The sequence below is a fragment of the Oncorhynchus masou genome, chromosome 22, assembly GCF_036934945.1.
Source record: "Oncorhynchus masou masou isolate Uvic2021 chromosome 22, UVic_Omas_1.1, whole genome shotgun sequence".
In the NCBI taxonomy this organism is placed as follows: domain Eukaryota; kingdom Metazoa; phylum Chordata; class Actinopteri; order Salmoniformes; family Salmonidae; genus Oncorhynchus; species Oncorhynchus masou.
Genome location: NC_088233.1, coordinates 58,203,499 through 58,218,828, shown reverse-complemented (window position 1 = coordinate 58,218,828; position 15,330 = coordinate 58,203,499). Strand labels below are relative to the sequence as shown.

The following is a 15,330-nucleotide window of genomic DNA, read 5'->3' as shown; positions in this document are numbered from 1 at the left end:
TGACACACCGCCCCAGACCATGATGGACCCTCCACCTCGATCCCGCTCCAGAGTACAGGCCTCGGTGTAACGCTCATTCCTTCGAAGATAATCGCGAATCTGACCATCACCCCTGGTGACACAAACCGCGACTCGTCAGTGAAGAGCACTTTTTGCCAGTCCTGTCTGGTCCAGCAACGGTGGGTTTGTGCCCATAGGTGACGTTGTTGCCGGTGATGTCTGTTGAGGACCTGCCTTTCAACAGGCCTACAAGCCCTCAGTCCAGCCTCTCTCAGCCTATTGCGGACAGCCTGAGCACTGGAGGGATTGTGCATTCCTGGTGTAACTCGGGCAGTTGTTGATGCCATCCTGTACTTGTCCCGCAGGTGGGATGTTCGGATGTACCGATCCTGTGTAGGTGTTGTTACACATGGTCTGCCACTGTGAGGACGATCAACTGTCCATCCTGTCTCCCTGTAGCGCTGCCTTAGGCATCCCACAGGACGGACATGGCAATTTATTGCCCTGGCCACATCTGTAGTCCTCATGCCTCCTTGCAGCATGCCTAAGGCATGTTCACACATATGAGCAGGGACCCTGGGCATCTTTCTTTTGGTGTTTTTCAGAGTCAGTAGAAAGGCCTCTTTAGTGTCCTAAGTTTTCATAACTGTAACCTTAATTGCCTACCGTCTGTTATCTATTAGTGTCTTAACGACCGTTCCACAGGTGCATGTTCATTAATTGTGTATGGTTCGTTGAACAAGCATGGGAAACAGTGTTTAAACCCTTTACAATGAAGATCTGTGAAATTATTTAGGTTTTTACGAATTATCTTTGAAAGACAGGATTCTGAAAAAGGGACGATTCTTTTTTTCCTGAATATATCTGAAATTGTTTTTCAATTGAGGTACAGTTCTGTCACGTCGTGACTTTAGTTCCTTTTTTATGTCCCTATTTTAGTTTGGTCAGGGTGTGAGTTGGGTTGGGCATTCTATGTGTTGTTCTACGTTTTTGTATTTCTGTGTTTGGCCTGGTATGGTTCCCAATCAGAGGCAGCTGTTTATCGTTGTCTCTGATCGAGAACCATACTTAGACAGCCTGTTTTCCCACTATGATTTATGGGTAGTTGTTTTCCGTTTCTGTGTTTGCACCATACGGGACTGTTTCGATTTTCATTTCTTTCCTGCACTTTGTTCTTTTTTTTTTTTTTTCTCGTGTTCCGAGTTATTAAAGTTATCATGGACACGTACCATGCTGCATTTTGGTCCGATCCTTCTTATTCCTCATCAGAAGAGGAAGACAATCGTTACAAGTTCTAGAAACATAAATCCCTCTTACTTTCAAATCACAAAGTAATTTAACAAATTCAAAATACACACTCCCTGTCAACTGTTTCAACCGGTTTTAACACAGTTGCAGCCAACAGTATTTTTCAGTGACAATCTGTCTTCCGTTTACACAGAGGTGTTTGGAGATGCAGATAGCTAATTAGCACATAAACAAGTGCTGTAACATTGAAATATGGCTGTGTGTGAACCCTAACCCTCTAAAAGGTATGTATCAATTTATCCTTTTGTTTTTTGTGATTTCTCACTGATATGAAAGACAAGGTCCTTATGCTTCCAAAACCGTACCGCAAATGATGTGTTTAAATGCTCTGACTGAACATTGCTGCTTTTAACAAAACATGTGGCATGATATAAACATATGAGTGAATGCAATGGTAAAACAGGAATATTGATGTAAATGTAAACATACTGCCCGAGAAGGGGAGAGAACTGATCCTAGGGCTATTAAGATTGAAGGTCCTCTCTGGCCTGGCTATAGATCTTGTCTGAGGAAATGAGTTACTGCGCATGTGCGAGAGCATGAGAGAGTGCCCCCTAATACAGCAGTATCTAAGGCTATACCTTGCAGCGGTAGCAGGCAATCAATATAAACATTGCTAATAAAATAGTAGTGAGTAGGCTAGTTGCACTTAAAACACACCTGTCGCAATAAATAACAATATGAACTAAATTAGATCGCATGTACAGAGTACACAAATCCTTGATATTGACTTTCAGCTCCATTACATTACACATAAGAGTCATTGGACAAAGGCATCTTCTGTAGGGGGAGTTTTGTTAAAAGCAGCAATATTCAGCATTTAAACACATCGTTTGCGGTACGGTTTTGGAAGCATAAGGACCTTGTCTTTCATATCAGTGAGAAATCACAAAAAACAAAATCTTATATTGATACATACCTTTTAGAGGGTTAGGGTTCACACACAGCCATATTTCAATGTTACAGCACTTGTTTACGTGCTAATTAGCTATCTGCATCTCCAAACACCTCTGTGTAAACGGAAGACAGATGGTCACTGAAAAATACTGTCGGCTGCAGCTGTGTTAAAACCGGTTGAAACAGTTGACAGGAAGTGTGTATTTTGAATTTGTTAAATTACTTTGTGATATGAAAGTAAGAGGGATTTATGTTTCTAGAACTTGTAACGATTGTCTTCCTCTTCTGATGAGGAATAAGAAGGATCGGACCAAAATGCAGCATGGTACGTGTCCATGATAACTTTAATAACTCTGAACACGAGAAAAAGAACAAAGTGCAGGAAAGAAATGAAAATCAAAACAGTCCCGTATGGTGCAAACACAGAAACGGAAAACAACTACCCACAAATCATGGTGGGAAAATAGGCTGCCTAAGTATGGTTCTCAATCAGAGACAACGATAAACAGCTGCCTCTGATTGGGAACCATACCAGGCCAAACACAGAAATACAAAAACATAGAACAACACATAGAATGCCCACCCCAACTCACGCCCTGACCAAACTAAAATAGGGACATAAAAAAGGAACTAAGGTCAGGACGTGACAAAACTGTACCGCAATTGAAAAACAATTCACATTTCGATGGAGTAATTGACTGTTTTGTCTTCCATAGCCAATTCTCCCTTTAAACAGAACATGTAAGGTCCTTGGACTAAGGAATAACTAAGAGTACGCACTAACAGACAATTCTAGAATTAGCTCAGAGCTAGCAAACAACACTTGAAACGTCTTACTTACAAACTTATCTACACAGTTACATTACACGATAACCTTCACTCATTAATATTATACTCAAAACTTATCCCAGTAGCATTTCCAACAATTACTTATTTTAATGGACACACACATTGGAAAACGGCATGTGAACAGTCTGTCTTCTTCTTCTTCTTTGAGGTTTATTGGCAGACTACACTCAAAGTTTATTTCCGCCACTTAGTGTAGTGGATAGTCAAACATTCCCAAAAACAAAATATGTTGTGGATGAACAAATTCACACTAACTACCAAAAAACACTAACACAATTCACGCTGCTTCTGTTAAAATCACAATGCGAAAAAAGAAATTGACACTTAATAACCGTTGCAATAAACACCACAAAATCCACCTTTTTCACACAAAGCGTGTCTGGTTTTCTTGGTTGACAAATATTTACTAATGGCTGGGGTGTATCCACTACCATATCATCAACACTAGCGTCACTTGTGTTCTCAATTATGATCCCCACCACAGTTGCAACACAGACATTCTTCAATTCGAACTTCAATATACTCATACTGTCTGCAAACATTTGCAACATCCTTTACAGTTATTGCATTGTAGTGGCTTGTGGACAAATGCACTTACTGCATACTTTACATAACCTAACTTTACATGCGTAGGGATGTGATCTTTATCAAAAAACAAAAGAACTGGCTGAATTTCCTCCTTTTCTCCATTCACCAGGCAGTTCAGGTTGGATTCTCTTGAAGTATTCAATATCTACCATTATCAACACCCCCGTGCTCTACTTCACAGTTCAAAGTATTATACTTCAGAATTTTGAAATCTCGTGACTCCCAAAGCCTCCTTCTTTTGCTCTTCAGAAACACAATTAACCAGAACAAGCCCACTCCTGGTCAATCTGATTGATTCCACTTTTCCCTACACATACTTCACTTCCTTGGATACCTCAAATGGGTTTCTCAGATAAATGTCCTTATTCAAAAAACTAATCCCAACAGGAAACAAATCCTTATCTGACCTACACTCACCATCCATTACAATTTTTGGCAAATTCCTTTTTTGTTTTATTCTTGGACACTATAGTTTTCCATTCATCATATTCAACTTTACTCGATTCAGACTTGGCATCCACTTCTGCCTTGATCCTTCCCCGTCCTCTACGCTAGTTAGTGCACTTCCTTCTTCTTGCGACAGCATGTAAACACTCACTAACGTGAGGTGTCAGGGCCCTGGAGTGTCTCCAAGCGTCCTGATTGGTTGGAATAGGCAGGTGATCGACAGACCTAAAGGCCAATCAGATTGAGAGGGTCAGAATTTTTTACAGCTGCCCCTGGATTTTCTGTTGGAAATCCACACATCCTGAAAGGCCTCAATAGGGGGCTTAGTCCTGGAAGAGTCTAGTCCTATCTGGCAGGACAGGGGGGCAGAGCAGTGAAGGGACCAGACCAGCTGGGGTCCTTGTGTGCACCTGGCCGTAGAAGGGTAGCTGGTTGCGGGTGTCTCTTAGAGGACCATGGGGGCTAGTAGGATGCCGGCTCCAGTGCATGTAAGGGGCTTAGGGGCCATCCCATGAGGGAGGGACAGTTCTGGCCTGCGCCATAGAACGCTGCGGTGTGGCAGAGGATCATACTGCAGAGGAATGTGGCAAGCCTGCCACAGCTGTTGTTGACAGCTCGCTGGCTTCTGCTGGGGTTGGTGACTCTCTCACCACTACTGACGGCGATGGCTCCCATGTTGGAGCAAGTGGGGACGCCTGAATGAGGCTCATCAGGGATTCAAAAGCAAGGGGCCAACTGGTCCCCAGAGACGAGGTCAGGTGATTCCCCAGGTGCAAGGGCTGGAGGGTCTTCCATTGCGGGAGGTGGGCTGCCCCCTAGAACTGGAGACAGCAGGCCCCCTGGGTCAGAGAACAGTGGGTCCCCCAGGTCAGTGGGCTGAGGGCCTAGCAGGGCAGGAAACATACAACCTAAAACTATGACCGAAGACTGCAGGCCATGTGTTAGAGGAGACTGAGAACCTACCTGAGAAGGGAACTTGGGAGTTTAGGACAGGCGGCTGGGCACCGACTGAAACTGGGGATTGTGAACTGGCTAGCAGCAAGGACTGCAGACCTAGAAAGACAGACAACTCAGGGCTGAACAGGACAGGAAACCCAGGGCCAGGAACTAGTGCAGGAGGTTTAGCGTGTAGCACTAGGAGAGGTGGCTGTAGACCAACTGAGGGCTGAGATCACAGACCTAGTGGGGCACAGAACCTAAAGCCTGGCAGAGCAGGAGACTGAAGGTCGACTAGGTCTGGGGACAGCGCACCTAGGACGCTTGAAGGCTGGGAGTCTGGTGCTGGTAACATTGGGCCTGACAGTGAGAACAATTCTGGACCTGATAGAGAGAATGACTCTGTGCCTGGCAGGGAAACTGACTCTAGAACTTACAGGGATACTGACTCTGGGCCTGAGAGGGAAACTGACTCTGGACCTGACAGGGAAACTGAAACTGACTCTGGACCTGACAGGGAAACTGACTCTGGAGCTGACAGGGAAAATGGTGCTGGAACTGACAGGAAAAACAATTGAGTGCTAGGAGAGCAATAGAGATTTGGGCCTACTAGAGGAAAGGTAACTCTGAGCCCAGCCAGGCAGGAGCCTGATTACCCACCTGGGCAAGGGACAGAGGGTCGACTAGTGCTGGAGACAGCAGACCTAGTGCTAAAGACTGAGAGCCGAAGAGGGCTACGGACTGAGAGCCTAGCATAGGTAACTTGTGGCCTAGCGGGGCAGGAGGATCTAAGTCTGGCGGGTTAGGCAACTGCCTACCAACTAAGGCAGGGGGCTGCGATCTGAGCAGGGCAGGAGACTGCAGACCCGCAAATGGGGCAGCTAACTTAGGGCCTAGTAGGGCAGGAGACTCTGAAACCTGGCAGACTAGGCAACTGCCTACCAACTAAGGCAGGGGGCTGTGATCTGAGAAGGGTAGGAGACTGCAGACCTGCAAATGAATGTAGGGCCAAGCTAGGTAGGATACTTAGAGGCTGCTAGTGCAGGGGACTGTGGACTGAGGTCCTAGTACTAAGACAGCAGTCCAGGGGCCTACGCCAGAAGTCTGAGCCTGCAACTAGGGCCAGAGACTAAGGGCCTGGTATATCCGGAAACTTGGAGCCTACCGGGGGAGCAGGAGTCTGTGCCAGAAGCTGGCAGGGGTGGAGACGTGGCTTAAGGTTCCAGGGTGGCAGACAGTCAAACCTTGGGCAGACGAGCATCTGCCTCGACCAATAGGGGATCCTCACAGGGAATAGAGGATGGCAGCCAGAGCAACGGCAGCCAGCAAGAACAACAGCAGCTCTGGGGGCTTGCCTGGGTGGGCCTAGATGGATGTCGGTCAGGAGAGCAGCTGGGCCACCTCGGGGGGGAGTGGCGCTCCCAACGCTCTGGTAAATACAACGTAGGTTTCAGCCAGGGGGACCTGGAGTGATGTAGTTCGAGTGAGTAGCTGGGTCACCTCAGAACTTAATGGAATTCCCAATGATCTCGTGGAGGTAGTGAAAGCTCAAGCCGGGGGGCCCTTGGGTAGTGTCTTTCAGGGGAGTAACAATGTAAAATCCATTACGTACGTACAGTATTTTAGGAAAAGGTTTTGTAAAACATGCATCTTACACTGCAGAGCTAACTTTTCTAACCTGTGCCCCCGCACATTGACTCAGTACCGGTACACCCTGTATATAGCCTCGCTGCTGTTATTTTACTGCTGCTCTTTAACTATTTGTTATTTTTATTTTTTACTTAACACTTATCTTTCTTCAAACTGCATTGTTGGTTAAGGGCTTGTAGTAAGCATTTCATTGTAAGGTCATATTCGGCGCATCTGACAAATAACATTTGATTTCATCAAGGTTTAATATAGTCTATAATTGGTTTCTCTTTTTATATTGTCAATATCCCTTTTCAGTGTTGTGATATTTGTGACATCCATAACAGTTGTGAATGTGATGGATCATATGAGCTGTGTTCACACAGGCAGCCCAATTCTGATATTTTTACCATTCATTTGTGTTTTGACCAATCAGATCAGATCTTTTCACATTAGATCTTTTTCAGAGCTGATCTGATTGGTCAAAAGACCAATTAGTGGAAAACATCATAACTTTGCTGCCTGTATAAACGCAACCAACTTAGCTTCAGAAGTATGTAATTTCACCACATTTTGTGTGCTTGTTCTGAGACGTATTCTTTAGACTTTTAGAGAAGCAATTGGCGATATCTTGAAAATCATGTGATATCATAGAAAATATACGCAGAAATCCATTTCTCAAACATGACAGTAGTGTTGTTTAGATTGAATGATGAAAAGATTTGTTTCTGTGTTTTAGACATCCATAATGGAGGGAGTAACATCCATAACGGTCATTTTTCCTCTCCAAGGTAATAATGAAAATGACAGTCTTTTCAAAATTATTGTTTTTGTTTTGAGCCAAGCCTTTCCTTCGAAATGGCTATCCATGTTTTACCGTAAGACTCACAAACTTACAGAGTTTCACGAATAAGTTCAGTTTCCCAAAAAAGCTGATGTGTATTTCTGTCTGTAGTGTATTTCTGTCTGTAACAAAGCCTTTTTGTGGGGGAAAACTCATTCTGATTGGTTGGTTGGACCTGGCTCTCAAGTTGGTGGGCCTATGTCCTCCCAGGCCCACCTATTGCTGTGCCCCTGTCCAGTCATGTGAAATCCATAGATTAGGGCCTAATTTATTCATTTCAATTGACTGATTTCCTTATAAGAACTGTAACTCAGTAAAATCGTTGACATTTTTGCATTTTGTTGCATGTTGCGTTTATATTTTTGGTCAGCATAGTTTGTGATTTTGTGCGCTAATGTCACATCCGTAATGCTGGAATTGCCCTATTCTATCCTTAAATAAAGGTTAAATACAAAATAAAAAAATGTAATCCCAATTCCGTATTTAATGTAGGATAATGAGAAGAAACCTGACCACCCTGGATAATTACGTTACAAATGTATCATTTTCAACTTCATTTTCAATTTGAAGTTGACTTGGTAACAGTTGTTTGGCATAGCTGAGTAGGGGGCACTGTATGAGTAAATTTGATTTGTTTAGCCAAAATGAATCTAAGGCACAAGCAGACATGGGGGTTTACCTCAACGTGTGCTTTCCTAGACAGCTAGAATTGTCTCAGGTTAATAATGGACTTAAGACAAGCACGGAGAGAAAAAAATGACCAACAAACTCAAAAAGGACAACCCATACTTTTCATCCAAGAATATTAAAACCCTTTTTAGAGTCCTTGTTTTGCATATTCGTGATTATTACACTAATAAAGTCTTGCACTATGAAAGAAATTTTGTCCATTTGGCTGGGTGAAGTGGACTGCTGACCTGTTGAATGACTTTCAGTGTGTGCGCAAGACACACCTGTGTGTGTGTGTGTGTGTGTGTGTGTGTGTGTGTGTGTGTGTGTGTGTGTGTGTGTGTGTGTGTGTGTGTGTGTGTGTGTGTGTGTGTGTGTGTGTGTGTGTGTGTGTGTGTGTGTGTGTGTGTGTGTGTGTGTGTGTGTGTGTTTCAGACACACTAATGTACGGTGCTTTCAGAAAGTATTCACATCTCTTGACTTTTTCCACATTTTGTTGTGTTACAAGATAGGACTAATATTTAATTGTCATTTTTTTGTCAACGTGCTATACAAAATACTCTGTCATGTCAAATTGGAAGAAAAAATGTTCACCTGCCTGAGTCCATACATGTTAGAATCACCTTTGGCAATGATTACACCTGTGAGTCTTTCTGTGTAAGTCTCTAAGAGCTTGGCACAAATGGATTGTACAATATTTGCATATTATTCTTAGAAAATTCTTTAAGTTGCTTATTGATCATTGCTAGAGAGCTATTTTCAATTCTTGCCATAGATTTTCAAGTCGATTTAAGTCACATTTTTAACTAGGCCACTCAGGAACATTCAATGTCGTCTTGGTAAGCAAATCCAGTGTATATTTGGCCCTATGTTTTATGTTATTGTCCTGCTGAAAGGTGAATTTGTTTCCCAGTGTCTGTAGGAAAGCAGACTGAACCAGGTTTTCCTCCAGGATGTTGCCTGTGCTTAACTCTATTCCCTAGTCCTTGACAATGACACACATACCCATAACATGGCGCAACCACCACCATGCTTGAAAACATGAAGAGTGGTACTCTCTTTTGTACTCGCTTTTGTATTCAAGACATTAATTTCTTTGGCAATTTTTTTTGCAGTTTTGCTTTAGTGCCTTATTGCAAAGAGGATGCATGTTTTGGAATATTTTATTTTGTACAGGCTTCTTTCTTTTCACTCTGTCATTTATGTTATTATTGTGGAGTAACTACAATGTTGTTGATCCAGTCTCAACAGGGCCTAAAACTAACTTTGTCTACCAGCCACTGTGGCATGTAGATACATTTTTTTAAATCTACCAGACACTCATATTTTTTTTACCTGCCAAAATATTTTTTGCTGAATTAACTACACAAAAAAGCACAAAAATGCATGTTATGTAATGTTTCTAATACAAGGAATGTATTATTTATATATTTTTAGACCTGAGTCATTAAACCAAAATATCACAGATGAGACAAATGTTCAGCTGCCTCTTTAAGGTTACCTTGGTGACATGGCCATTCCAGTCTTCACAGGTGCCTGTGAGAATCTCACTAGTAGAGGGCGAGGACATCTCTTCTCTTCGCAAGCAGTGGAAACTAATTCAAACATTTAAAAACAACCTAACTTTTGAACAAAACAATGTAAATATCCAAGAAACATGAGGATAATATCTCACTTCAGTAGTTAGACCAACTTTTATGCCTGTGCGCCATTGCTTCCAAAAACAAATCTTTCAACATTTCATTCACAGTGAACAAAGTCCCCCAGCAGGCAGTGTTGCTGCGCGAGGTGGGATAGCTATAACAGTAGCAGTCCTATTTCTTTGTGCATCACCAGATATGAAGCAAAACGGTAGAAATCATTTGAAAACATCTACTGCAGCATTTATCTTGCTATAAATCACTACTCACACATGGCTCACACTTGACTTTTGACTATTTGTGAGAAATGCTCGCATTGTAGAGCCCTGTGTGTGACCACCCGCCAACGTGGCTGGTGAGTTAGACATTCTTACCCGCCTTTGCCAAAATCTACCCGCATTTGGTGGGTGGCAGGTGTTCATTTTAGGCCCTGATCCTCAGTTTTCTCCAATCACAGCCATTAAACTCTGTAGCTGTTTTAAAGTCACCATTGGCGTCATGGTGAAATCCCTGAGCGTTTTTTCCCTCTCTGGCAACTGAGTTAGGAAGGACGCCTATATCCTTGTAGTGACTGGCTGTATTGATAACTACAACATGATCAAATGCATATTCAGTGTCTGCTTTTTTTTACCCATCTACCAATAGGTGCCTTTCGTTGCGAGGCATTGGAAAACTTCCCTGGTCTTTGTGGTTGTATCTGTGTTTAAAATTCACTGCTCCACTGAGGGAACTTAAAGATAATTGTACGTGTGTTGTACAGAGATTAAGTAGTAATTCAAAAATCATGTTAAACACTATTATTTCTCACAGAGTGAGTCCATTCAACTTATGTGACTTGTTAAGCACATTTTTTGTCCTGACTTGTTTAAGCTTGCCAAAACAAAGGGGTTGAATACTTAGACTGAAGACATTTCACATTATAATTGTTTTTGTTTCTAAAAACAGAATTCCACTTTGACATTATCGGGTATTGTGTGCAACCCAGTGACACAAAATCGAAATTCAGGCTGTAACACAACAACATTTGAAAACAGTCAAGTGTTGTGAATACGGAACTGTAAGTATAGCAAGAATGCAAAACCTGCCAATCTGTTTGAACAATTTAAGCCCCTCCAACCCCTGTCATTTAACTAAAGCCCACTCACCTTCAGTAAGGCAGCAACAAGCCCACCGGCCTTTCAAACACACGCGACATACACACACACACACACAGCCCTGTCATCATCAGTAGGCTCTAGCACAGGGAAAAACCCTCGCTCAGCCAGAGAACATCAGAAGGAAAGGGTCTCCACTGGTCTCCACTGCACTTAGCCTATACCAATACGGGTGTTACACACATGTCAAGGACTCAATAATCACAAGGTGTCACTTTACATCATTCACAAGGAACATGTCGAGCCACCAAAAGCAATGTACACAGCTGTGACAAGCCAGCGGTTTCCACTGGGTACAGATGTGAGTTCAACATGTTGTTTTGATTTACATTAGATTGAGTTGCCAACTAATGTGAACTCAACTTGAAATCAACAACTATTTGAACCCTGTCATTGGATTTAGGTTTCTAGTTGGGTGACTGAAAAAGAGTGGGTGGTGTTTTTCCCACATTTTCCCATGTGATTGGCATGTCATGACCTCTGTAGCTGCTTCCATGATCCGCCTGTTCATTATTAATGAGACTACAGCCTCTTATTTCGACCTGGCTGCAGCACATTGCACTTTGGCTTGGCCTCGCTACGCAGCCATGTTGCGTCCCAAATGGCACTATATTCCCCTATTTAGTGCACTACTTTTTACCAGGGCCCATAGGTGAGGTTGGAGAGAGAGGAAAGGTACACAGTAAATCAAGGATAGTTCAAATCACAGTGTTAGGGTTGAATTGACTCTACTGGGAGTTATCTTAACCCTCAAGAGAGTGATACGCTCCCTGGAGTTAGTGTTGATAACTGTAGTTGATTGGGACGGAGTATTTTTCATTCCATCAAGAATACTTTGTATTCAGTGAGGCTGGGAGGGGCCTCATTGTAAAAACTGTATATCCCAGCATGCTGCAGGTTGAATGTTTTTATTGTTGGTTTCAATATGTGACTGATTTTACTAATTGCATTAGTACTGTACAAAGTTAGAGGTGCGCTATTTGATAGACTCCCCCACTACCCCTACCTCGGGCTTCCAGTGGGGAGACCTGAGATCAACCTACCCCCGCCCCCCTTCCCATCTCGTACTTCTGAGTGGGAGACCTTCCCAGGCAGTACCCTGCCTCGCTCACAAACAAGAATCAGGGCGCCCACTCCGACGAGGTTAATTGACCCATAGTCCCACACAGTGACATAATATCATTGACGTGACGTGCAAATGAGCGATAGAAAACCGATCGTGCAAATGTCACCATCCTGATTGTTTTTTGTGTGGGCGCCCCGTGCCAGCCCCGGCAAGATGCCGCCCTGGGCGTCTGCCCATGTCGCCTATACCTAAACCCGCCACTGGTGTAGGTGGTCTCCATGTACTGTATTTCTTCCCTACTCTGACAGGCGTTCTAATTGCATGTTGTGGGTTGTATAAAAGTGCTGCATGTTTTCATGCAAGTTGGATCTAGTAGACATTGGATATCACATTGCAAACCACCACAATGTAAAACATTAATAAATATTAAAATAAGACTTTACACCCTATTAACTCAAAGGAAGTAAATTGAAAGAGAAGTGAACTCTGCTGGAGTTGATTGTTAATTCAGAACAACAGAGAAAAGTGTAAAATGGCAAGGAAGTTGATTAAAAGCAACACTGAAAATAATAAAATGGCAGGTCAGTGTGTTAAATTAAGCAACTCTGTCAGTGTGATATTTACTCCATTTTTTGGCTAGTGTAGTTTTAACTCCCAAAATATGCCGTGACCAGAGTATTGTTAACACAAAATGGGGGTGGGACCATATAAACCCCCAAATAATGTTACATGTGACCCTATACAAGTTGAATTAACTCTTGCGATTTGACTGTGTATTGGTCATTATTGAGGAGATGTTGTTTTCGGTACTATTTCTACTCCTGCAAAATTATACTTCTTCGGCACTAAGTGACAAACAACCAAGCAACCAGGATATTAGGGAAAAACAACCACAGAAGTCACAACACCAGCAGCACTGCATATTGTTTAGAAATCAAAATACATCTTTCCAATTCACATTGTACAAAGTTCATAAAAGCCAAACCCTATGAAACATGACTTCACTTACCACTTCACTCAAAAACACAACTGCACACATGAAAGGTAGTTTTAAATGCATCATACCTTTGCCGTAGTTGAAGTGGAGTTTGATAGCTTTGCCCTGATTGATGTGTAGGTAGGTGAACCACACGGCAAAGGTGAGTAGCACAAGCAGCAGAAGGAGTTTGAACTGCTTCCGAATTTTCTTCACGGGGAAGCGCAGCATCCTCGCTCAAACATCATCCGTTTACCGGCTGCAGAATGGGGAGAATGCCTGATGCTCGTTAACCGAACTAACCGTCCGCGGTTCTGGAGGAGTAGGTTACTGAAGTAATCGTGTCTAACCGGTACTCCTTGGATGAGATCGAGGTGTAGTCCCCTAGTCCATCCGTGGTGTATCCATTGTCCGACACTAAAGCCAACAGTGAATTTAGTTGAGTTCTAAATGAAAAAAACGCATTCTCTGATGCTCCAAATTTGACCGTAAAATAGCGCTCCAGACTCGCTTCATGTCATTGCTTATAGACTAACTTTAGCAATTGTAAATGAGCTATTATTTACGTTCTTACTCTGCAAGAGAACCGTTGTCCACAGAGACAAACTCCTAGAAAAAAACGAAGAAAGGGTCCCCAAATCGCATTACAGGCGCTCTGCGGTGGCAGTTTGGGCAGGGAAAAGGCGGCAGATCAGAAGCCGCGGTTCGGTCAGTGTTCGACCAAGGGAACAAAATAGCAGTCCAGCGATAATCTAGCCAAATCTCCTACTCGCTCTAGCCTCGTTGACACCCCGACGCTGATTATTTCAACGATTTCTCACACGAGGATCATGCTCCAGATTAAGGCGAATTCGAGGGCACAGCTGAGCGGCTTCCACAGAAAAAAATCAGAAAACGTACAATTGTAAAATAGACGTGTTTCTATTCTAAAGGCTGCCAATTCGCGGCTAAATAATTATGCTACTACTTTCGCTCCCACGACAGCGTGCAGTGAGTTTCCATGACATAGTAAACACTAAACAGAGCGAGTCACAGTTCTAGATTGTACATGCGCATTTCCAAATAGACTAGAGAGTTTGATCTATCCAAATCAACACCCGCGCGTCGTACGTAGCATTATAGGGTTGCTCTCGTGTGCTCTCTGTTTATTATGTGGCACTGTAGAAATGGCCTGATTCACCTTACTCCGTAATAACCAACTGTCATATCTAAACTCCACGCGTTCCGTTCCTAATCGTTAAACACTGATGAAACCGTAATCTGGAGAAGTCATTTGGCTAATGGTAATGGATCAGTTGGACCGCTTTCCTATATTCCCCAGAGAAGTGATTCGATATCAGCTGGCATCATCCTCATAACCTATTCTGGCTAATTTAAAGACCCAGTTGAGAAATATAAAACGCTATCAACAAAATACCTGCGTTGAGAACAGAACAGCGCGCTGGGTGCCAGGTGAGAGGAGGAGGCCTAGACTAAACATGAAACGTTAAATGTGCCGGTTCGTTTCGAGATCCACGGGATTCCTCTCAGAGGTCCATGTGCACATTCACGTGCCCCAATCGTCGGTACTGCTGCTCTCTCAGTCGCTGCATTTGACCGAAATGCTCCCGAACAGGTCCCGACCCTTGTCAGCGTTCCCGGTCCAAGCGAAACGCAAGCTCTCGCGAAACAATAACATCCACATTCAGGAGAGATGCAGTATGGATGAACGCTACAATGTTGCTATCTGCGATGCACTGGCTAGCAGTGTTATTCCATTCGTGAGCTCTTCTTCGTTATTACACCGTACTAACATCGTCCTCCTCTGCCCTTACATGGCGCATCATGTCGAAATGAACCTTTGCTCAATGCAAGGTGTCGCAGAATATGGAGATATTTATAATATTATAAATAATAATACATAATATTAAAGAAATGCTATACCCTAGTAAAGCACAGGCAGAGGCTATTCTCCCTTGCCCATGTCATCTATATACTCCTCTTCTAGTCTCCCACAATTTTTAAACGCTTCGGCTGTTGCCTATGATCTGGTTTTTGAGACTACTCCTCTTCGTCCATAAAATTGGGCATCAGAAACGCTGCTGGGCAACCGAACTTGGGAGAGCCCGTGATCGACAGGTCCGGTATCCAACCGGAGCCTGCGCTCGTAGGAGGTGGGATGACGACATTGGTCATTAGACGTCGTCGCCTTTTCCCAATGATGAGAATGATAAATATTGTAGTGACCCGTTATCTAGCATGGAAAACAGTTCTACATAGCTCGACTATCAGCTTATTTTTTTTATGTGGTTTTAAATCGGGTCAGGACTATTGAATGTAAATCCTAC

General features: G+C 43.2%; 1 protein-coding gene across 1 annotated transcript in view; it reads right to left on the bottom strand.

The window, feature by feature from the left end:
* Nucleotides 1-15,022, bottom strand: part of b4galnt4a (beta-1,4-N-acetyl-galactosaminyl transferase 4a) — a 493,079-nt gene extending 478,057 nt beyond the window's left edge. Inside the window, exon 1 of the mRNA XM_064930637.1 lies at nt 13,093-15,022. Within this exon, the coding sequence (XP_064786709.1) occupies nt 13,093-13,234 (142 nt within the window). The 5' untranslated portion in view covers nt 13,235-15,022. The remainder of the gene's footprint in view (nt 1-13,092) is intronic.
* Between the last annotated feature and the right edge of the window lie 308 nt (nt 15,023-15,330).